This window comes from Chionomys nivalis, chromosome 7 (genome assembly GCF_950005125.1).
Source record: "Chionomys nivalis chromosome 7, mChiNiv1.1, whole genome shotgun sequence".
NCBI lineage: Eukaryota > Metazoa > Chordata > Mammalia > Rodentia > Cricetidae > Chionomys > Chionomys nivalis.
The window spans coordinates 4,218,899-4,243,853 of NC_080092.1; the positions used below are offsets into that span (position 1 = coordinate 4,218,899).

Consider the following 24,955-nt stretch of genomic DNA (forward strand, 5'->3'; position numbering starts at 1 on the left):
GGTGACTTAGTTAAGCAGGGGAATAGGTTACTGAACACAGCTATGTCTCTGCTTTAATAAAACACAATATTACTTCACCAACGTGTGCATATATATGTGGGAGTGGACCAGAACAGACACATCCAAAGGTAAACCTCAGCTGTTCTTTTTCACTTCTGCACTTCTTACATTTTCTTCCTTCCTTCCTTCCTTCCTTCCTTCCTTCCTTCCTTCCTTCCTTCCTTCCTTCCTTCCTTCCTTCCTTCCTTCCTTCCTTCCTTCCTTTTTTACCCAAGACAGGGTTTCTCTGTGTAACAGTCTTGGCTGTCCTGGAACTCACTACGTAGACCAGGCTGGCCTCAAACTCACAGATCCACCTGCCTCTGCCTTCCAAGTACTGGGATTGAAGGCGTGCGCCACCACTGCCCGGCTCCTACATTTTCTAGAACTAATGAAGGGGAACAAAAGATGATAAAAGATACTGAGACCCTAGTAAATGTGTATTTTAGCACACACACACACAACAATAAACCAAACCAAACCAAACTAAAACAAAACACCCAACATGGCAGGTGGATACGTTTCTACATGTATAAAAGCTTTGTCACATAAAAGGAACATATGAAAACTTCTGGAGCTGATCCAGAAGCGGATTATTCCAAAAGAAGCTACTGCAATACAAGAATGTGGTCTGGATGGAGGGAGGCATCTCTGGACATGTGTAGGATCTTGGGAGTCACAGGTGTCTCAGGCCCAGCTTCTCTGAACTATGCGAGGGATGCTGTGGAACAGGCAGTGCCAGCAGCCTCGTAAATGATCTCCTCAGCTGAGGGACAGCATAGGAAGGGAAGGGGAAGGCATGGACTCACCTCCAGACAGGCCAGATGCACATCCTTGATGACACAGCCGGAGCTGGTCAGTACTTGCTGCTTCAGGAGCAGGCAGCTCAGCTCCAGTGTGGCCAACCGAATCCTGCCATCTGCAGAGCACACCAGCATCAGCCCGGTACCCCAGAGCCTAGTGCTCACCCCAGGTACTCCAGGTCAGCCCAGTACTCCAGAGCCCAGTGCCCATCCAGGATACAAGGCTCTTGTTTTCCTTTTTTGAGGGTATTCATCACCTGAAAGACAGTCTTGCTCAAGGCTTCTTGTGTCCAGGGGAGCCCAGAGGGAGCTACACATGTCAACTCCCTTTCCAGTAGTTACAAGTCAACACGCCCTGGTAAGCCTTTTAGGTCCCATCTGTCCTGAAGTCCCTTTATCAGCTGAACAAGGGAAGATGGGAGAAGGTGGAAGGCTGTGCTGTAGCTGTGCCTGTCCAGTATGTTTCCCACTCCTGGTACGGGTTCAAAACCAACAGCCCACTCTGGATCATGTAACTCAGTGGAGTTGAGCCTTCTCTCCCTTCGAGAATGAGAATCACCTGTTAGGTCTCAACCTCAGGACAAGTCTCACTCAGCACCCCAACCCCAACCTAACCCTCTTCCTCCCAGCCCCATCCCTATCCCTATATAACAGCCATTTTGGCTAAGCTGGTCTCTTGGCCCAGTTCACCTTTCTTGGTCAGCAGCTTCCTCTTTTACTCTCCCTCCCCTTCTCTCCTCTTGTGATCTGGTTTAGTTTGCTGGCCATGTTCAGCCTGGACCTTCTGCTGCATTCTCCCTTGACTCTACCTCCACTCCCCCAAAAAATTCTTTGTGCTTTAGGATAGTCAGGAAATAAAAATCTTCCTCCTTTTTATTTCACATTTTCATTTACCACCCAAGCTTGTGTGTCCAAGGTACTCCCATCCCTGCTCAAAAAGATCAGGTAGCAACAAGCAAAGGAGACAGTAGAACCAGTAAGGCTCAATTTTACAGTGTGCAAGAAAAAATGCTGGGCACAGGCTCTCCACGTGCTGGGGTGTGGCAAGGACAGGAACACTACTGGGGCCTGGATGAATAGGTATGATAACCAGCACTAGTCACCTCCCTTCCCTTGCTGACACTGTCCCTCCCACATGGCTTGAGCACGCTGGGTGTCTATAGAGATCTCCTCTTGGGGGTGTTTGCACAGCACCAGGCTCCAGGCCTAGCACAGCATGAAGCTCATCACAACTTGGTCACAGTTAACAGAAACCCAACCCAGACCAGCTTAAACTATATAAGCAGAAACTGAGAGACAAACAAACATAAACACAATGGCTAACTTACAAAATCTGTTAGGGTAATGGGGGAGGGAAGGGACTGCCTTCAGGTACAGCTGGGGCCAGGGTCTCAAATAATGTTTTCAGGACTCTATGCTATGTTCTGGGTTGCTACTGGAAGCCATCTCTTTCCTCCTAGGGAAGACACCCATCACCCAGCGCAAGGCCAACTACTGTTAAGCAAACTGTCCCATGGGTCTTTGCACTTTATTTAAGGAAAGGTAGAGGTGTAATAGTAGAAAGAGGGAGCAGAGCACCTCTGGGCCTTGTTCCTGAGGTCTTAGACCCTGGAGCCCAAGCACACACTCCCCAGGGACATACCCCGAATACCAGCTCTTTTGCTAATAATGCCCTGTAGGTGCTGTTGAAATAGATGAGAAGAAAAATTTGTTCTTAGTTATATACATGCAAAGCAGGTCTTGCTTAGCATGACAAAAGCTCAGGGAAAGTGGTCCCTACTTACTAATGCAGCCCAACTCACCTCCTCCAGACCTACCATCCCCTCTCCATCCTGAGGTCTATGTGCCTACTCCCTCTGTTGGTCAGCAAGCTCCTGCCTTCACAAGCGCAGGTCAAAGAGCAGACCCTATTCTTGGCCACAGCACAGTTCCCCTCAGTGTCCTAACCCATGTGGCTCCCACTGCACCCTGCAAAGCTTGCTCCTGACTCCAGCCCCAGGAAAAGGTTCTGCCTCCTTTAAGTGGAGCTCTCAGCAATAACTGACCCCAAAGAGTACCCAATGTCCCTTTTCCTCCTCAGGGTCCTGGGTTATCTCTTTTTCTTTGCTACCACTAGGTATGAACAGTGTTTCAAGGGCTCAATCCATGACATCCCTTTCTTCATCTAGACCTTTACAGACCATGCATTTGTTCCCCAATGCTTACTTTGTCCTGACCTCTGAGTGTAAGACCCCATCTCCACAGTCGACAGCTTTTGGGATTTGAAGACCATCAGTTGTGGCTCTTAGCTGGTATGTAGGATACAATCAGAAAGCATCTATTCTGTGAATAACTGCTATGATACCTGCTGTCACCCTGAGGCCACTGATCTGGCTTTCCAGGTCCTTCTCCCACTTTGGTAGCATAGCCACATAGTGCTCCAGTCACCACTTGACCAACTCTGGTTGACCTGGTCCAGGCTTACCACACCAGGCTGCTCTAACCAAACTCTTCCCCACTGGGGCAAGCAAGTGGCCAGATTGTCCCCTATGCATTCTCTCATTCTAGTACCTTTCTCCTGTCTCTGTAGAGAACTTGCCATGCAACTATTGACATTCCAGACAAGTAACTCTGTGCTGTAGAAGTCCTGTGCAACCTGAGATATTTAGCAGTGTCCTGGACTTTCAGCCACTAGGGGCAGGAACATTCTTAGTCATTCAGCTTAAAATGTCTGCAGTCATAGTCACATAGATCCTGAAGGAAAAGTTACCCTAGCTGGAAGAGCCGTGCCTAGAGCTTCATTCCACTCTGTCATTGCCTTAGTAGTCTGGTTGCAGATGGGTGCTGGGTCAAACCACCGCAGATACTGGGCACAAATGGGTTGCCCTCACTCTGAGTCACAGCCTACTTCATTCCCACATTACGGCCTTGGGCTTCCCAGAGAGGAGGGTCCCAGCCATGACAAAAGCAGCAGAGTAAGGCTGGTGCAGAGAGAGAAAAGAGAGAGGGAGCTACAACCAAGGGTAGGGACAACCCCAGCGATAAAGTCCTGGGTCCAACAAAAGACAAATGCTGGTGGCCAGAGGAAAAAGAAAGGGCTGAGATTTCTCCACATCCAGAACCTAGGGCTCATGGTGCCCAAGACAGGGGTACCTGGTTGGGCAGCATTGTTCATGATTCTGATGAGTCTCTCAGCTAGCAGATGGTTGTAGGTGGTTTTCTCAACTGCACTTGGCACTGGGAGCTGGATTCGCTCCAGTTTTTCAGGATCCATGCCTAGAATGGAGAAAGAAGAGAAATGGCCATTGGCAAAGCTGCCTCAGTGAGCATCTTCTTCGTAAAACTTCAACTTCAGCCTGTGTTTCTTCTCTGTAAAGTGAGGCCTGGTCACTGCCTTCTGTCTGGGTTCTATGTACACTGAACATGCATAGATATAGCAAAACATACAATTTCTGGTGGTGGGAGATGGTCCTGCTGGTAAAGTGCTTACTGCACTGGTATCAGGGCCCAAGCTGAATTCCCAGAAGCCATGTACAGTATGTGGCACATACTGTAATTCTAGTACTGGGGAATACTTGGGGCTCATTAGTCAGAGAGCCTAGCCCAGTGAGAGACCTTGAACTCTAGGCTAGTGAGAGACCTTGTCACAAAAAACAAAGGGGGTAGTGCCTAAGGAAGACCCAAGGTTGGCTCCTAGCCTCCAAATATATGCATATGCTCACACACATGCACACAAATGCGTGCATGTGCACAAAATCACACAAACCATATTATTTTCTATTGCCATTTGGTGTGATAATTAACAGTAACTATGAAAGCCAGATGGAACAGTGTTCTCACATTCTAGCCAATGACTGTTGACTGAACTCACTGGAGCCCAAGGCCTACTCCGTCTCTATTAGAAGCAAGGGCTGGCAAGTGCTTAGCAGACACCAGTGATGGCATCTCTGATAGATGAGGCAGAAGCAAAAAGGCGCAGCTTTCCCACAGAGCAGCTCATTGCTGTTCTCTACCACGTCTGTGTGCCACATAAGGGCAGCCCTCTGCTGGGCACTTTCTAGCCCTGCAGACACAGACCCAGAGAAACAGAGATGAGACATATGAGGCTCCAACAACCACAACCTTCAGCTCTCACTGGTGAGCTCTCATGCTGGCAGCAGGTTCTGAGCTGAGTGGGGATGCCAGCCCTGCCCCTGAGGAATAGATCAGCAGAGAGGAGCTGAGTTAAACCTTTAGTCTAGGTAGGTGCACAAATAATAAAATTCATAAAGCATATCTACCACTAAGACACCAAAAAAATTTTCCCCCTCATGGGAAATGAATAGTATCTACTAAAAGACAAAGGAAAGTGTGGGTGGAGAGTGGCTAAGGAAAGGGAATGGGTAAGTCTGCAGCCATAGGCCATGAGATTATTTTTCCTAAAGAACTGCCAGGAACTGAGAAGGCAGGAAGACCTGCCAGCACTGCTACAATGGTACAGGCCCGAGGCAGCGCTCTGCTGACTCCTATCCTCTCATCTGACACAGTGCTTGAGAAATACTTGAAGAAATAAACACGGCGCTTGACCCAAGCAAGGAGACCCCTGTAGATTGTTTATGCCTGAAGCATAGTTTTTCCTATTATTCTAGATGGGGGAGGTGGGACTCTCAGAACTCTTGAAATGTTGTCCCTTGAGTACCAGCTGAGGCTTTACCTAGAACCTTGATCAACAGTGGAGGTGGCACAGCTGGTTCCTGAGGAATCCCGGCTCTGTGGGTGCACAGCACTGGTGCCTTAAAGCAGTATTCTGCTTTGTTGAAATGACTTGGGCAGGAAGCAATAGCCTGAGGGCTGTTGTGTAGGCCTCTCTCATGCCCACAGTGTGGCTCTGAAGCTGAACATGTAGATTCTGCATTTTGATGCCAACTGTCCAACCTGGAAGAACTCTGAAGTACATAGTAAAAATGGCAACCCAAACTTTTTGGCCTTTACTTTCCTAGAGGTATCACTCCTGTCCCAATATCTCTCCTTCCTTCCATTTGAGGGGTGGGACACACAGGGCAGGACTGCTGCTCTATGGCTCTGAGCAAAGCTCTGGCTGCCCTTCCTCCCTAGCACACTATACCATCAGCTCCTCCAGTCCACAAAGGACAGTAACAGGGTCAGAGGTGCAGCCTCCTAGATAATAGGCAAGCTGGAGTCAGAGCTTGAGTTTCCATAGGGAGGCCCTTTGTTTTTTCCTGGGATTTCTCTAGCTTTCCTTAGACTTTCTGAAACACGAAGAGATCTGGGGCAAAATCTTCCAGAGACAGGAAGAAATCCCTCTGAGGTCATTTTGTTCTTTCTTGGCCATCTGTCAGGGGAGGATCCCAGAGCCCTGAACTCCTCATTCTGGTCCACACAGTATATCAAGCATGCCTTTGGTGAAGAAATTGAGGCTCAGTCTGATGCTTCATGCTTTCTCAAGGTCATAGAGCATGCTGAAGGCAGCGGGGCCACCTTTAGATGACTCCAGAGGTGACTGAAATCCAGTTAGGGAGGGACAGTGGCACCACTTATAGGGGAAACTCACTATGAAAGCCACATTCAAGGGCTGTGCATTCCAGGGCTCAGCAACAGTTACCACCTCCAACCAACCAAAAGCTCAAGCTCTATAGGCGAAGATAGAATTTTCTGGAGGAAGGGTAGGATCTTATTATAAAGACAGTCTTCCTAGTGCCTGCACAAGAAAAATAATGCATAAAAAAATAAGTCTTCATAAAGTGAGCTCAAAAAAATGCTTGCCCAAGGCCACAAAGGTAACAAAATATCTGGAGCCAACTCCATCTTCTGTCTTTCTGGCCCATATCACAAGATCCCTGCTCGTTAGTTCCTCCCTCTTCCTGTCCAAAGTATGTGTGCCATGCTATTTAGCAGGGTTCTCAACACAAAATCCTCTGGGTTAGATCTTAATGGAGTTAACTTTTTTATTTTTGAAAAAGGTCTCACATGTACCCTCAGACCGTCATACACCTCTCTATGAGGCCCAGGCTGGCCCCTCTCCACCTTCCTGAGCATAGTAAGAATTACAATTATGCGTCACCACACCCAATGCATTAACTCATTTTATTATTTGAAATTTTTAATTATATTTATTTATGGGGACATAGGTAGAGCGGGCAGAGGACAATCTGTGAGAGTTGGTTCTCTCCCTCTATTATGTGGGTTCCTGGGGATCAAATTTAGGTTGTCAAGCTTGGCAGCAAGTACCTTCATTTGTTGAGTCACCTTGCCAGATTTAATTTTAATCAAATATGGCCTACTACAAACAAAACAAAAACACAACCAAAGAAACAAAAAGGTTCTACACTATGACAACTGAAAAGAAGAAAAAGTTAGCACAGAAGCAGCTGGAGGAAACAAGAGCCTAGCAGTTTGTGAGCTGAGGACAGTTCAACCATATGCCAGGGGACAGACAGCATTCTGTGACGAGCACTGCATCATGACCACCATCATTCTTTGGAAGCCAGGTGTGGAGAAGCACTTGATCTGGGTCTTTAACTACCTGACTAAAAGAAAATACTGGCTGACAGTGGTGAAGAAATAAGGTGAACTCCACTTAACTAGATGGAATTACAGATGTGGGTGTGTCTGGGAGGGTGTTTCTATGGAGACTGAACAGAGCATGCAGATCCCTCTTCAAAAGCATCACTCTGCTTCCAGACTGAGGATACAATGTGACTTGTTGTTTCATGCTCCAGCCACAGTGGACTGAGTCCCTCTAAAACATGACCCAACATGACAGGGACATGTATGTAAAAGGTAAGAGCAACAGATGTGACACACATGCACCATAGTTTTCAGTTACAGAAAGGCAGGTTCTGTGGCAAACATGCTACACCTTCATTTTGCTGTCTGAAATAAGCCTTGGGAATAATATACTGTCCTATGTGCTCAAATCTCAAGTGTCTTAAAAAAATTTCCAATGAAACCCTCACACGCAGCATATAGCCAATTGAGATCTACCTCCTGGCAGACCATTTACTTCCTCATTCCCTTCCTGCCAATGATCGGGATGGAGGTGGGGGTGGAGGGACTTGAGTTCATAACCTAGGCTGGTCCAAAGAGTCCATATTGCTGCAGAGTGTCACTTCCAATGAACTAATTCAAGAATCCAGAAGAGAAAGGGAAGGCATGGTTCCACACTGCAACTAGTGACTAAACCTCCCTCCCAACTCTGATTTCTGGATTCTTTCTTCTTAGCTGCAGTGCTTATTCATGTCAAGGTTGGAAGACACCCTTAGCAAAGATATTTATAGGAGGCCATGGAGACCTGACCCAAGACTAGAAGGGAGCAGGTAAACATATCCACTAGTTTTCTGTTTCTTGTGAGCCCCAGGTTCTCCCAAGCTGCACCCTGTAGGCATTCTCAGAGCTGGAACACTTTAGGCCAACTATGCTGAGAGCCCAGCAGATGTTAAGTCAGTTTCCAATGTGCTTCCCATGCTGAGCTTCTGGCAGCTGCAATCTGGGTGGTGCTTGCTGGTTCTCATCCCTAGAACTTTGTCACCTACTTTCTAGCTTTCCCTTACCTCTTGTGCTATTCCAGGAACTTCTCAACAAAACAAAACAAACCCCAAAGTCCAAGCGCCTCCTGGGTAAGCAGCTGGGGCTGGGGAGAACAATGAGTGAACTGGAAAGGCTTAGGCATACAGAGCTGCTCTGCACACAGACTCCACTCAGACTTGACCAAAAGCGCAGACACTAACCAGAATTCATTATGTGGCCAACTGAATCATGACACCGCCTTCCTCATCAGGCAACCCTTCCCACTGTGGGCTGCTCATTTCAGTGCAGTATCTCATCTATTAAGATTTACCGGAAGGTCTGAGCTCACATTTGGTTTCTATTAACAAAGCTTTTAGGCTGAAATTGTCTTATAAGGGAAAAAATATCTACTAAGAAGAGAATATGTTGTTCAGGACCTGCTTCAGGGGAAAGGATATGGAGAAGAGAAGCTGGGATCAAGTGTAGATAACCAGAAAGCCAGCCAGTCAAACAGCTACCATTCAAAGTCACCAAAGGGAGCCCCTGTGCTCAGTGGCCAGGCTGGCACACCAGTGTAGTAGCTTCTCTACCAGCAGCTTCTCCAAAGAACTAGCCTTGGGTGTCAAACTTGAGCTGTTCCCATTTCTCTTTAATTTGCCTCTGTAAATGGTCCATTTCCACTGGCTTTGAACATTATTTGCCACAGAGAAAAAGGAGTTAGAAGTCAGTCATCATCCAGATCTCTCCCATCCACATCAAAAGGAAGACCTATTCCCAGCCTTGAGCCTCTCCTGTCTTCCCTTAGTGACTGACATTAGCACAAGGTACTTGAGCCAACTGTAGGAGTCACCACCAACTCATCCTCCTGCTGGGCCTACAACCTTCATATTAAACTCCGATGTTCAGTCTATCAGCATCTCCAGTTCTGACTCCCAAGCCTGTCACAGCTCTCCCAGCTCCATTTCAGCTGCCCTAAAGGTCTCCACTGCTTCCCAGAGAATTGTTCAGCTTCTCTCTAGCAGTGCACTCCCCATCCTGAATAATCTGTTCCCACTAGCTGGATGTTCCTCTGGAAACTTGCATCTGAGGATATTCTTTCTTTTTTTCTTGTTTTTTTAAATTACTTATTTTATGTGTATGTATGTTCTGCCTGCATATATGTCTGTGCAATACATACATGCATTGTTAACAGATGGTTGTGAATCACCTTGTAGGTGCTGGGAATCAAACCTGGGTCCTCTGGAAGAACAGTTGATGCTCTTTAACCAAGCCATCTCCCCAGCATCCCTGAGGCCATTTTCCTACCCCTAGAGAAGGGTTTCCCACTATACTTGGCTTCCCCACCAGCCCTACTAGGCCTATATCCTACTCCTTGAATACGTATATGTTTCCCCACTGCAGGCCCTTTGCCTGAAACAGTCTGCTTCATCCTTACAGAAGCTGTCCTGTCCATAGGAAAATACTGTGGGACAATGGTCTTGTACCCTGTAAAGACATGTCACTTGTATTGGTTTAATAAAACACTGATTGGCCAGTAGCCAGGCAGGATGTATAGGCGGGGCAACCAGAATAGGAAAATTCTGGGAAGAGAAAAGGCTGAGTCTGCAGTCATCACCCAGTTGCAGAGGAAACAAGATGAGAATGCCTCACTGATAAAGGTACCAAGCCACATGGCTAACACAGACAAGGATTATGAGATAATTTAAGATGCAAGAGTTAGTTAATAAGAAGCTTGAGCTAAAATCAGAAATGAAAAGGGGGACACAACAACAAACATGGAGGAAATCCAGAGAATCTTAGGTCATATTTTGAAAACCTGTGCTCCACAAAATTAGAAAACTTAAAGGAAATGGACAATTTTCTGAATAAATATCACTTACCAAAATTAAATCAAAACCAAATAAGCAAATTAAATCGACCTATAACTGCTAAAATAAATAGAAATAGTCATCAAAAGTCTCCCAACCCCCAGGACCAGATGGTTTCAGCATAGAATTCTACAATATTTTCAATACCAATACTCCTCAAATTGTTCCACACAAGAAAAACAGAAGGAAAACTGTCAAACTCTTTTTATGAGGCTACAATTACCCTGATACCCAAACCACAGAAAGATGTTACTAAAAAAGAGAATTATAGACCAATCTTACTCATGAACATTGATGTAAAAATACATTTGCTGATGATATGATAGTTTACATAAGTGACCCCCAAAATTCTACCAAGCAACTTCTACAACTCATAAACATCATCAGTAATATAGCAGGATACAAGATTAACTAAAAAAAAAATCGGTAGCCCTTTTTTACACAGATGATAAATGGGCTGAAAAAGAAATCAGAGAAACAACACCCTTCACAATAGCCATAAATAGCATAAAATATCTAGGAGTAACTCTGACCAAACAAGTGGAAGACTTGTGTGACAAGAACTTTAAATCTTTGAAGAAAGAAATTGAAGAAGACACCAGAAAATGGAAAGATCTCCCATGCTCTTGGGTAGGTAGAATTAACATAGTAAAAATGGCAATTTTACCAAAAGCAATCTACTGATTCAATACAATGCCCATCAAAATCCCAGCAAAATTCTTCAAAGACCTCAAAAGAATAATATTCAACTTCAGATGGAAAAGCAAAAGAACCCAGAATAGCCAAAACAATCCTGTACAATAAAGGAACTTCTGGAGGCATCACAATTCCTGACTTGAAACTTTACTACAGAGCTACAGTACTGAAAACCGCCAGGTATTGGCATAAAAACAGACAGGAGGGCCAATGGAACCGAATCAAAGACACAGATATCAATCCACACACCTACGAACACCTGATTTTTGACAAAAGCAAAAAAATATAAAAGGGAAAAAAGAAAGTATATTCAACAAATGGTTCTGGCATAACTGGATATCAACATGAAAATAGATCCATATCTACTCCCATGCACAAAATTCAAGTCCAAATGGATCGAAGGTCTCAACATAAAACCAACCTCATAGAAGAGAAAGTGGAAACTAGCCGTGAATACACTGGCACAGGAGAACTCTTTCTAAATATAACCCCAGACACTGAGAAAAATAATTAATAAATGGGACTGTCTGAACCTTATAATAATAAGTTTTATAGGTTAGATGAAATGACAAAGTCCTTGAAAGATTATCAAAACTCATTCGAAAGAAATGATCCAATATCTCCAATAAGAAATTCGATGGCTTTTTTTCAATAAAAAAGAAAAAAGAAAAAAAAAAGAAAAAAAGAAAAGAGAAAAATGAGATAGAGCTATTAGTTTGCTATTTTGTGCAACAGGCAAATTGCAACAGAAAGATAGTATAAATTTAATCTGTGCTAAGGGATCTTAGCTGTCATCCAAAAACATGGACTTTTGGAAAGAATCAAAGAGTGAGGAGAGAGCGAGAAAGATAAGTAGAAAAGATAGAAAAAAAAAACACCCCTTGCACCCAACTTTCAATGCAAAGGAAGGGAAAATACATGGTTGAGCACACAGATGAAAGCCTTCAGAATGACTCAATATAGGAGATTGTGAAAATCAGGAAATAGTCCATCTAAACTAATTGAATTGGAAAAGACATTTAAATACAAAATTAAAGAACCCCTTACACTCTGGATCATGAGAGGCAGAGGTAGAGCAGGCCAGTCTTAGTGCTGAGACACCGAGTGATATAAATACTCATCCCTTCTTGACACCAGGGTGTACGATTCTAGACAACAGGAAACAAGTCCCTGGTTGAATGACTCATGCAAGCATTCCAGGAGACATGATTATGAACAGATGACACCAAAGACCAGTATATAATAGAAAGACCAGCCTTCCCAAGTGGAGTGGCATAAAAAGGCAATGTGCAATATCCAGTTCCTGAATTGGATGATGCTATTGTGACGGCATGGGCACGTAAGAAGTTAATTCAGCAGAGACCTCTTTAGTGGCTTTGATGATTTTCACAGTGTGATCTGATTTTCCTGATGTAGAAGTTCCGGTAAATTGTAATTATTTTAATTAGCATGGATATCTGCTTTATAGAATGTAGAATACTCAGAGGACCATTTAAAAATGGAGACTGCACTGGTCGCTTGAAGGTAAATAGATGGAGACTTGTGTTGAGTTGGATTTCTTAAGAGAGTTTTTTTTTGTCCATTGCTGCATTATTTTCTATATATCTTATTATTTTTATTCATCTGTTATTGTTTTCATTTTGCTGCATGAATGTTTTATAACAAAGCATTTAAGATTTTGAAGATTTTTCAATTTATTTCAGAACTGTTTTCCAGTGGTTGCACCAAGTCTTAGAATACATATTTTCAATGACCAGGATCAGGTTCAGATTTACATTGACTTGATTTTTTTTGACGGAGAGAAAAGAATATGACCAAAATACACTGTGTGGAAATTTTTTAAATAAATTTAATTTTTAAAGAAAAAAAAAGAAATTCGGTGGCTAAAACCTTCCTTCAGCTGGGTGTGGTGGAACACACCTGTAATCCCAACACTTAGGAGGCTAAGACAGAGGGGTTGCAAGTTTGAGGCTATCTTAGGCTACATATCTGATCTCAAAACTAAAAAAAAAAATTCCTCACAGAAAATACCTTTTCCACACAGCTCCACTGGTTCAAAGAATACTTACAAAAGAAATAATCCTAGCTTTTTTTTTTAAAAAAAAAATATAAATAAATATCCCAAGAAACTAAGGAGGATGAATTACCTTCCAGTCTACACTCTAAGGTACATCACTGCAGTGTAGCTAGATAAGAGAATTGCAAGAAGTCTATAGATCAGTGTTCCACGAACACACATACAAAAATCCTTAACAGTGAGGGTTGCATATCTAACTCAGATGAGGCCTCAGCACTGTCTATACCAGGAATGATGGTGTACATCTCCAATCTCAGCATTTGGGAGGTCGGAGGCAGGAGAAGCAGAAGTTCACAGTCATCCCTAGCTACAAAGATTTCAAGACAGACTGGTATGCATGAGATCTTGCCTCAAAAAAAAAAGTCCTTAAAAAAATGTAACAGGTCAAATCTAGCAAGGTCCATAAAATTTCATAGCAAGTAGCATTAATCCAGAGTGTCACCAAAGAGAGCTGAAAATGATTGGAAAAAGAGAAAATAACCCGAAAGACTACGAGTGAGTTCAAGAAGGTACAGGTGTTATGTTGGCACTACCTAGGGTGGCTCCTGGGCTTCCAAAGAAGAGTCCCACACACAGGGTTGGGCCCTAGGACCAGTATGTGCTATGTATGATACCATCCCCAGCCAACTCTGACCTGCTGTAGAATAATCCTTTTGTACATTGTGAAGATTTGTCACTTGGATTGGTTTAATAAAAAGCTGACTGGCCAGTATCTAGACAGGAAGTATAGAAGGGACAACTAGACACAGAGGACTCTAGGAAGAAAGGGTCACCAGCCAGAGAGGAAGCAAGACATACACTGGAGAGGTAAATGCCACGAGCCTCAGGACAGCACATAGATTAATAGAAATGGGTTCATTTAAGTTGTAATAGCTAGTTTAGTAATAAGCCTGAGCTATCAGTCAAGCATTTATAATTAATATTTAGTCTCCATGTCAGTTAATTAGGAACTGGTGGGCAGGAAAGAAAAGTCTACATTCCAGGGTCAGGCACAGCACCAAGCTGCAGACATCTGACTGACTAGGCCAAATTGGAGCCCTTGAAGGAAGGCTCATCAATACTTATTGCCAAGGTTTCTAACAGTTCTTTCCAGTCCTTCCCATCAGCTTCATGGCTCCTGTGAGGTGCCCCCGCCCAGCCTTCTCATAGACTTTTTCTTTTGGCCTCCATGGAGGAGAGGTAGTTTCCACTGTTTATTCACAGGAACATGGTTGAGTTCAGGGAGGAGCACGAGAGGTGCCTCAAGCTGACCTCTACCAGAGTTCTGTTGCTGCACCTGAGTGTGACTCTGCTCCTGGCTCCTGCCAAAGGTCTGAGAAGGGAATTCTAGAAACCAAACCAAGATGGTCTTGAAAGTCTACAGAGCAAGTATGGAGGGGGGAGTGGAAGTTAAGGGAGAAACTGAATGTTCCTGAATAGCAAAGAACAGAGAGTCAAAGCAGTCTCGCTGTAAGGGGTTCTATGGAGGGTGGACTACAATGAACAGCAATACCCGAGACCGTAGCAGGAGCTGATAATTGCAGGCCTAAGATAATAACCATGACAGTAGGCCCACCCTCATTTTCTCTTTACTCCTGCCTTGGTTTCCATCTCCACAACAGGCTTGAGCCAGCCCTGTACATGCCAGAAAGGGAGAACAGACAAGCTGATGAGAAACTGTCAGGAACAAAGGAGGCAAAGTACCAATGGTCATGGCAGCTGCGACTCTGGATGGCAATGCTAACAAAAACAGAATGGCAGGGAGTGTATATTTACGGGATGAATGCAACCTGGCAAGGTGTGCCGGAACACTGGGCTGAGGCATCCAGCATGCCACCAGCAGGAACCGACTACAAAATCGGCCATGGAGTTGTGTGACTTCCAGTAAGGAATTCTAGGGTAGAGGCAGTGAGTGGGGTGCTGGAGGGGCCGTAGGGGAAGGGAGGAGACTGTATGTTTGGGAGGGGATCAGACACAACATCAGCAGGAATTGGAGTCCGTCATGCTCTTTAAAGTCTCAAGTTTTAGGACTGGGCTAGTATACATGGGATTCTGGGTTCCATCTCTACCCTAAACCACAGGAGGAAGAGGAAGAGAAGCAAGAGAAGGAAGAGGTGGTGATGGCTTGAGACCAGGTCTTTAGCTTCATTATAAGCAGAATGGTTTACACTGAGCAGAGCTGTTGAGTATATCCTTCTAGAAAAGAAACCCCGGAGGCTGCCTACTGTAGTTACTAAGGAGACAGAACCAGTTATGGCCCAGACATGCAGCAGGCATTTCCACAGATGAGAAGCACTGTGTCAACCCTTGATGAGAAGACAAGGGCAGACCCAGCAGCAAGCTACATGGACACCCACTGATGGCTACGGGTGCAGCTAGTTTTCTTCTTAACAGCTTCCTTAGAGGGCAAGTGAGAAACTGACGCAGAAGCTGTCTTGAAGAAGAAGGCTGGGGACAAAGCAGAGGGGAGGCATTTTTCACTACATGTTTTTGTGCTGCTAACTGACTTAATTTGCATGACTAATGTTTAAGAATAATTTAAGAATAACTGAGATTTAGCTCTGATTTAATGACTCTAGCCATAGGCTGTCTTAGCAAACAGCACTTAGTAGACATCTACTCCCAACAAGCTGAATATTAACCTCCTGCAATGTCACTTGACACCATGTGTCAATCTATGCCAACTCCAGTTCTCATGAATATTCTCGAGAAAAGTCTCCAAACTTGAGTGTGGGGAGCCAGGTGGGCCAACTGCAGAAGCTTTTCCCAGCACTGGGCACTGAGGGAGGAACTGGTGTATGCCAGTCAACTGTCAGTTCTGTTGGAACTGGGGCCTGGCCACACAGCCTGAGCAAGGGAAGCTGGAGAACCACAGCTCTCTTTAGAAAGGAAACCTATGCTTCCACCTAAGTCTGTTTTAGCACTGAGCCCACGGTAAGAACATCGAGTATTATAAATAGCAAAACCAAGGTTCCAATTTGACTGGTTTTGCTCTGATGTCAAAGTGGTCGTTGGTCAGGTTTGTTGTAAAGCAGAGAGGGGTCTGTAGAAAGCCACAGTGGGAAGCTAGCCTCACTGGTTTAGACAGCCACACTTGAATTTCCCACCACCATGCCTGAGTCACCAATGCCTGTGGCTTCAGTCTGCAGAAAAACACCTGAGAAATTGTAATGGGGCTGAAGAAGAGCCCTGTAGTAGTCACTCCAGAGGCCAGAGAGGAAACGCCTTCCCAAAGTGCCCTCCCTCCTCCCTCCGCCCCAGTGAACAGCGGAGCACTGTGTCAGACACTGAAGATGGTGAGGAGCATGCCTACCTTTGTTATGAGACATGGCGTAGAGGAGGCAGAGCACGAAGAGGGCATGGTAATCATCATCAGGGCTGTCCAGGGCATGGTATACCATATCCAGGAAGGGCCTGGAAAAGAGGAGACATCTATCATCCTCTGGACACATGTACATTTCCCTCTCTCACCTGGCAGCAACAGCTGGTTTTGTTTCTTATAGGTCTGGACTCTAAGGCCACTAATTTGTGGTGAACACAGTATGCGCCTGGTGCAGAATCAGGCACTGGGAACACAACCATACAAATGAGAGATGGACTCTGGCCTTGGAAAGCTGCTATCCAGAGGGGAAAGTGACCTCTTAGTCATTTGACATCACTCACTGGGTGTCTCAGATGCTGGAGATGCTAGGTACAAGTGCCAGCCCTTCTGCACTCCCTTGCCAGCTGGCAGAGACAGCACAGGCACACATCATCACTTTAAAGGAAAGATGGAGAGAATAAAGAAGAAAACAGGATGCTATAATGGACCGATACCACCTGGCCAGGCACATGAGTAAGTTTAAAGGTACAGTTATGGAGTCAGACTGCTTGGGTTCAGATGCTGATCTGTTTTCTTCCTGCTAAAAACCCTCTGCTGAGTGCCATAACTGTCCCACCTCCCCAACCACACAGAAGCATTCCAGCCAGAGGCTAACTGGAGGGTCTCGGAATAGGGTCATGCACTGTATTTGATTGTTATATTTAATATTTCAAGGACACTTCTCCATGATTTCATTTTGGCAGTGTCCTGATTCAGCAATTTCTTGGGCTAATATTCCTTGACTAGAAGAATTGATAGTGAGGTCTCTCACCTCCTGTGCTCTGTGAATAAGATATAAAGAGTTGCTATAACCTGGAAAATGCACATCCCAAAGGCTGTCCTTCTTAGTGTAGGGTCAAGCCTAGCAAGACTCTTCAGTAACAGACAAGAGAATAGACACAGGCAGGTCTGGGGCAGGAGACTCTGATCCCATCTGAGGTCGCCCCACTGAATACCAGGCTGAGGTCAAGAATGCCAAGTACTCCAGAGTGAACAAGGATATATTAACGCCCAGAAGTCACATGGGTATTCGCAGCATGGGCTACCTATGAAGGTGAAAATATGGCTGCTCAAGGCAGATCATCCGCTGCAGAGTCTTCCACACCATTTTGAATACTATAGGCCTTTGATGGGACAGTGCGGGATAGAGTGGAGGACCTTGAGCACACTGGGCAAGCGCTCCACTAGAGTTATACTCCTAGCTCCTCATCCTAAGCCCTCAAATCCCAATGTATCAACACAAAATATTAAGCTGAAAAATGAAAATAAAGAAGTAGTAAAAATGTATTTGTTGTGTTTCAAATAAACACATGACACACAAAAATTATAAGGAAAGACCTTAAAGTGAACATAGACATTCAGTCTCTATTTTCTAGAGCCCAGGATGGAGCTCCTCCATTCAGACCTGTCCACAACTCTATTGTGTGGAGATTTGGGTTTTGTGAGTTTTCTAGCAATAACTCTGCCAAAGTTGGGAGCAGTATAAATTGTAAAACATTTCTTGTAAACCAGCTGCTCGCAATTTGGATTGTCTTTACACTTGGGAATAATACAAATAACCAAGCACCAAGGGCTTGGTGGGTGTGCTGTCTTTTAGGTATGAGATGGAGTATTATGAAGCTACTAAGCATGTGTTTACTAAAGGTAATAATGTGACAAAGATGGTGGGGTTTGATATTGGACAGCAAAAGGAGAAATAAAACATGACAGGCATGAGCTAGAGAAGGGGGCAAAATGCCCAGAAAAATGGTCCTGAAAAAGTTGATAAGAAATAATCAACACAGGAACATCTGGGATCATTGACCTTTATTTCCTCTTTGCACTTCTGGAGTTTTCACATTTTTTAGAATGTGCATCATCATTTACGCATCCTTAAAGGTTGCTGAGCTGGGCCTGTGGTACACACCTTTAATCCCAGCACTCAGGAGGCAGAAGCAGGTGGAGGAGTTCTGTGGATTTCAGGCCAGCCAGGAAGAACAATTTATTAAGACTGCCTCAAAACAAAACAAAAACAGCTTTTGTTTTTGTTTGTTTGCTTTTGGCGGGGGTGGGGGTGTCTAACTTGCTTCTGAGTGCAGGCAGGACACTATACAAGGAAATTCACAGTAGCTCCAGTTCTCACTGTGGTGGAATAGATGTCAAGATTGAACTGATGCTTTGGGGAACAAATGGCCATCTTCCTTCACTTGTTCCCAGCCTCACTGCTAGGAGGTGGGCGCTAGGAATGCTGTCTCAGTCTCGGGGACACACAGAGAACTTGGTTCAGGCCTGTAGGCAGCTCACCTCCAGGCACTCAAGTCAGCTTCTGCTAAGTAGAAAGTTATGTGGTCACAATAACCAGTTAGTCATCTAAGGTTAAAAAGAACCCAATCAACTCTAAGAAAACCCCTCCATTCCCTAAAATGCAGGAAAAAAGAAGTCGTCAAGTCCAAAAATTACGCATAACACCCTGGTTTCCCTCTCCCTTTCACAAAGCTATCGTGTCACTGTTTCGGGATCCTAAAACCCTGCACATTACCCAGGGTCACAGGGAAATGAGCAGCTAATATTCTGTAAGCACACAGATCTCATTTGCTTAAGCATTATCAACTGTTTGTCATTTGTGGTTTTTCCAATTCTAACTAATGCTAGACCATGCTTCTAACCTGTCTCTTCTATGTTTAGAATGGTGTCCTTCTTTTTCAGAGCTCAGGGGTTACATCTTGTTAAGCAAAATTGTGAAAAGCTTTACAGGTTACAACTGATAACCAATACTGTGTTAGTCAATGTTTTTCAGTTAATGAAATCAAAAACTGTTCTCTTATGCATCTGTTACAAATTAACCCTGTCTGTTAGACAGCCTAACACCGCCCAAACAAAGAAAATAAGAACTGGCAATGAACATGGCTCCGCCAGCAGCACGATACTGACCTACTTGATGGAGGGCTTGACCTCCATCCTCAGCACCACCCACACACCCACCAACCAACAAGATACGGAGAAAAAAACCTGAAAATAAGTGTGCTTCAGTGCTTTAAACTAGGTTAACAAATAAGGTGTGCATGTGGAAGGAGTACATTCCTGGCCACATTTTGAGGTTTCAAGAAGTCAGTGTGCCCCAGGGAGACCAAACCCCACATCAGTGTTACCTGCATTAACACTAACTAACACACTAAACTGCTGCCTAATAGGTGAGTAAACAACCCTAAAATGAAGATGCCCTCCAGCAACTCACTGTAGGCTGTGGGAGCAACCTGTGCTATAGTTGATGAGCCTGAGAAAGACTGAAGGAAATAAGCAGAGCAAGGTTCAAGATTAGCTGCACAAGCCATCCCTGGGTGAGTGTCACGGTACTGGACCATGACAGGGGGCAGCAGTAGACTGCACTATGTGCCAAAGGTCTCAGAGACATAGAGAAGCATAACAATCAGGGATTGAAATAGGAACTTTATGCCTGGCTCTCAAGAGGGTCCTCCTGGGAATGGTCTCTATCCTTTAGATCCAGCCTAGCTGCCAAGTGTTCTGGTGGTGTCCTGTCCTGGTCACCTTTCAAAGGGTAAGGGTATACGCACGTGTCAAGGGCCAGCTCTCTTCTCATGCCTCTGGGTGGCCAGAGGCAGGAGCAGAGGGAGCAAAGGGGATCAGAGCAGCCATCTGGTGGGGCACTGACCTCTTCCCAATGCTGAGTGGCTGTCCAGTACCTCCCAGAAGTGCCCTGCTGCCTACCTGCTCCACTGCGTGTTCTCTGAGCCTGTGGCAGCACTCTTTTCCTCGTCCGTGGTGTTCTGCTCCCGCACTGAGGCCCCAGCAGTGGCCAGCTCTGAGAGCTTGCTGCGCTCCATGATCACCATCTCAATCTCTGGAAGCAAACATGGAGTCAGGTGAGCTCAGCTGGCATCAATAACAGAAACTCAGAAGCCTCCTCAAGGGCTAGACCAAGCACGTGGAAAGCACCCCACACATGCAGAGCAAGTCTCAACAGTGGAAGCGACACCCACATCATGTGAGCAGAAACTGTCTAGGCCAGGTCTCTCTGTCCATCTGAGTGACACCAAGACACCAGCCCTGACTCGGACAAACATAAAAGGAAGTTTTTTGTTTTATTTCCTGATTTCAAAAGACACTTGATACTGGTTGTTAACCACATTTCCTTCCCAAAGGGTGGGCGGCAGCTCAGAAGACAGAATGTGGCTAGTGAGTCCTTACACTTTACACTCCAGAAACAGTTCTCACACGACAGAGGCCACGTGTCCCCTTTCCATTTACAACCTCTGCAAGGCAGAGGCAAGTTAGGACTCATTTTGGTTTTCCCAACTCTGGGAGAACAACTTATAGCAACCTACTTAAATTGCAGTATACATTTTTATTTCCCCAGATATTAAGGACCCCTGAGCAGAAGAAACACCTGGAAGTCAAGAGTGATGCTTTGCTTCCTAGGATCCCCAGCAAAAGCCCTAGTCACGCAGTGAGGACTTTCTCAGACGGGTGCTGGTCATCCCGAGCTGGTGCCCTGTCCTGGGGTCTCCACTGGCACATGCGGATCTCAGCTGCCTCCGCTTCCTCTCTTGTCCTCATTTAGTCTCCACACAAACCTAGCGATATTAAGTGGAACTAAGCTCCCAATGCCTTCTCCTGACACTCAGGGCCTGACACCTCCTACGCCTGGCCCTGTCCACCTCTGATCTCACCCCCTGGCCTTCTCTGCCATGCTGGCTCCCCACTCTGGCCATATTAGGCTTATTAATAATGGCTGGCTCTCAAATGGCCCACATTTCTCAGACATGGGTGTTACTCAGTAACATCTTCCAGTGCTCATCTCAAGTGTCACCCTTGGAGATGCTGTGGTCACTCTCCTCGCCTGTTCTCTTCCTTAGTTCTTTTTAAGTGAGTGCCGGCTAAACTGTGAACTTGTCCGGATTTCACTCCCTTCCCCAATGTCCTTTTTGTTCTATGATCTCATGAGATCCAGTCACTGTGCTTAGGCTCTGCTGGGCCATCAGAGTTTTTCAGACTTTCCTCGTTTTTGATGAGCCTGACAGTGTACGGTGTCCTGGTCAGAAATTTTGCAAATCCCAGAATTGGAGTTTGTCAGATTTTCTCCCCCAACCATTAGGCTGGGGCTATGGGTTTTACAGAGGAAGACCACAATGGAAAGTATCCTTCTTGTGACATCATAGCCTGCACACATACTGGCAACCTAATCTGAAGACTGGGTGTCAGTCCTGTACTGGCTATGCTAGTACTAGGCTTCTTTATGGTCAAGTTATTCTCCTTCTTCTATACCTTGTAAACTGGCCTATTCTTTTGTGCAATGAGGTTAAGTTTAAGAAAAAGAAATGGGTCAGTTTATATTCTGTGGAATGAAATCCCCACATAAAGCTGCTACTGTTAGCAGTTGTTGCTGTTACTGTTTGCAGTGCAGGGGCCTTGGGCATATCTAAGGCTTTGGGCATGCTAGCAAAGCCCTTAGACCAGTGGTTCTCAACCTGTGGATCGCGACCCTTTGGGAGCTGAATGGTTCTTTCACAGGGGTCACCTAAAACCACAGGAAAACACAGAGATTTACATTTCATGGTTGGGGCCACTACAACATGAGGAACTGTATTGAAGGGTCGCAACATTAGGAAGGTTGAGAACCACTGTCTTAGATAGTGAGTTATACCCCTCAACCCTATGTGCATAAATTATCTGGAATTCTTCCCAGAAAACATGTCCTCTTTGCTCCTGACTTTTTTCTGTTTCTCCAGACAGCATCTCTAATCACATGCACGGACATCCCCTTTGTTTTACTTGTTTAGTCCTGCCCATCCTCTACTAGGCCATGGGCTCCCCAGCATAGGGTGGACCTCTTGGATATGTGAATGGATCACTGCCTCCATCCATTATAACATGGGAAGTTTTGGTGTAGGCAGGAGCAGCAATGGGTTGTAGCAGCTGTGGCATGGGTCGGGTTGTCCAGAGCACAACAGTCTACAACTGTTGTTCACTAAGTTCTCTCACGCAGAGATGTCTGACTTGCCCACCCCCATCACACACATGTGCTCTCTTAGTGTAGCCAGCCCATGGAATTGTGGCGGCAATCCCACAAGTTCCCTCTGGAGGCTCACTCTGGGGGGGGGGCTCCTGCTCTCCCCACCTAATCTGAAGCCAGATGCTAGATGAGAGTTTCCCACAAGGTAGTCCCCATCACACAAGAAGGGACCAACAAGTAATCTTCAGGGGGTATGTGGACAAGCATTCTCTCTGGATTGTTTTGTATGCATCTTATAGACATTGGGAGACAATTCTAGCCACATAAAAAGCCTATTCTTTTGTGCAGTAAGGCTAAGTTTAAGAAACAAAGAAGTGGGTCAGTTTACGGAAAGCTACTGAGTGGACAATAGAACAGATAGTACTCGGTCATGGCTGAACAGGGAGATGGCACCAACCCTGTATTAGGTGTCATTTCTTCCTTTCCTCATTGTTCTACCACTTTCCTGCAGCACCCAGCTTCTTCCTAGTCATCATTTCAGGTTTTTCCAGAGTGAGGTGCAAGATGATTTGCTGTGGAGGTCTTTTTCTTACCCTTAAGTATTTATTTTGTTTGCTTTATATTGTATATAACTTAACATGGTGATGTGAATATGTATTATTTATAATAAATGTGTTTGTTCTCAGTAGATGCAGGCTTCTATTTTGTTTGTATCTGTTTGTGTTTACTGATAAAGAATGTCACTAAGACATGTGAAGTCTCCCAAGCAATGACACTGGCCTCTGCTTGGCTCTGGCCTCTAACCTCTGCCTGGTGATCCCACGCCCAACTTGTGCATGCTGTGAGCTCACTTGCCCTGGCAGAACTCCACCCTGTTTGGCTGACATGGTGGGAACACTGCTCCCAGGACTCCTCAAGTCCACAGAGCCAAGTTCTAGTGCTGAGTGTGAAGGACAAGCTAGCACATCACAGTAGTCCCCTTTCTAGACTCTGCACGTTCCTGGACACCACCAGGATTCTGGAGCAAGGGAAGAGTTCAAGACAGTATAGTTCCCTGCTTGTCAGCAACTTTCCAAGTTACCCAATAACTTTTTGCTTTTTGGAATACTGGGGATACAACCCAGGACCTTGTACATGTTAGGCAAACACTCTGCTTCTGAGCCACATCGTCAGCCATCAAGACGAATCTGAAGGGGCTTTCCCAGGGCATGCCCACATAGAGGCTAGGTGAGCATAGGGCTGTTCCAGGTAAAAGTGGGTAAATATTAACTGTCTGCCCATGGGGTCACTCAGGTACTCCAGGGGTCCCTTCCTAGAATTCTAGGACTTCAAAAACAAAACAAAACACCTGAGATCTGCTTGTTTGTTCCATCTGGCCAGTAAATCTGAGCAAAGAGCAACCCAGAAGCACAACAGCTCTCTGTACAGCCAGAACATGCAGCAGCAGGGAACACAGTTCCCGGTTCCCCACCTGAGAAATGTGGCAGTAGAAGCCATGAGTTGCTGGCTGGGTCACCCTGTGCTCCCAGCTATTCACCCAACCCTGCTGAGTTCTCCCTGATTCGGCACCACCATGGAAGATGTTCTGCTCAGGTTAATATTTCCCAGATGACTACAGATCGGTTCTTTGGAAGTCAGAACAGACCGTCCTCTTCTTGTAATCAACTTTATTCAGAAAACTGTTATAGTGTTCTCACCTGGACTCCACCAGTCCCCTGTCTCCTATGAAATGGGAACAGGAGTGATTTTGGGGAAAGAGGATCTCCTCAGTTTCACAGCCTTGAAATGGACTTCATAGCCATCTTTAAGAGGATACTAAAGAGGCTGTGATCTTTGCTGTGAACCCCTCTTTATGCCACACCAGAATGCCTATGGTGGTCCTGAGCTGCTTTCCAGTCCCACTCTGACCTGTCCTTGCTGATGCTAGACTTATTTCAGGACAGCCAGCTTCTACCAATAGGCCAAGTAGTATGCTCATATGACTCAGGAGCTTCCAGTCACCACAGATTATGCTAATGGCAACTCAAGGGCTCCACTGAGCCTCAGTTATACTTTGAGACATCCCTAGCTCCACCAGTCAGGCTTCTGTTTAAGTGAGAATGGCTTATGTTGAAGCAACAGCTCTTTTTTAAAAAAATTAAATTGTGTGTGGGGGGGATGTGTGCCTATGAGCAGGTGTAGGACCAGGAGGATAATGGGTGCCATGCTCTATGACTTTCCACCTCGTTTCTTTGAGACACAGTCTCATGCCTTATATTGATTGTGCCTGTTCTGTACAGCAGTGGAGTTACAGGCATTTACAGAAGCACATCTGGCTTTCTGTTTGACAACTGGGTATATTAATTCATGTCCTCAGGCTTGTTCAACAAGCACCTTTATGTGCGGAATCTTCCCAGCCCTAATGGGCTCATTTTAAAAAGGTTGTGTCATCATTTGACCTGATAAGGTCCTTGGAGCCTGGAAGATTTTATTAGGTACTGAGACGATATAGGATGGGGTGGTGGTGGTGACAGCCACCCACCTCCCACCGTCTCAGGCATTTGAATCTCTGGTCTCCAGTCTGTGGCACTGTTTGGGCAGAGTTAAGTAGTGTGACTTTATTGGAGGAAGTATGTCACTGGGGGTGGGCTTTGAAGTATAAAAAACCAGTTGCCATTCCTAGTTCATTCTCTCCACTTGCTGCTTGGGGCTCAAGTG

The 24,955-nt window shown here is 45.3% G+C and overlaps 1 protein-coding gene across 3 annotated transcripts in view; it reads right to left on the minus strand.

Annotated features, from left to right (window-relative positions):
* Window positions 1-24,955, minus strand: part of Clec16a (C-type lectin domain containing 16A) — a 222,738-nt gene that overhangs the window by 121,765 nt on the left and 76,018 nt on the right. For all 3 annotated transcript variants that reach the window (XM_057774918.1, XM_057774919.1, XM_057774920.1), the window contains exons 11-14: window positions 20,014-20,146; window positions 16,261-16,361; window positions 3,975-4,097; window positions 849-958 (exon numbers count right to left, since the gene is read on the minus strand). In XM_057774918.1, coding sequence (XP_057630901.1) covers window positions 849-958; window positions 3,975-4,097; window positions 16,261-16,361; window positions 20,014-20,146 — 467 coding nt within the window. The remainder of the gene's footprint in view (window positions 1-848; window positions 959-3,974; window positions 4,098-16,260; window positions 16,362-20,013; window positions 20,147-24,955) is intronic.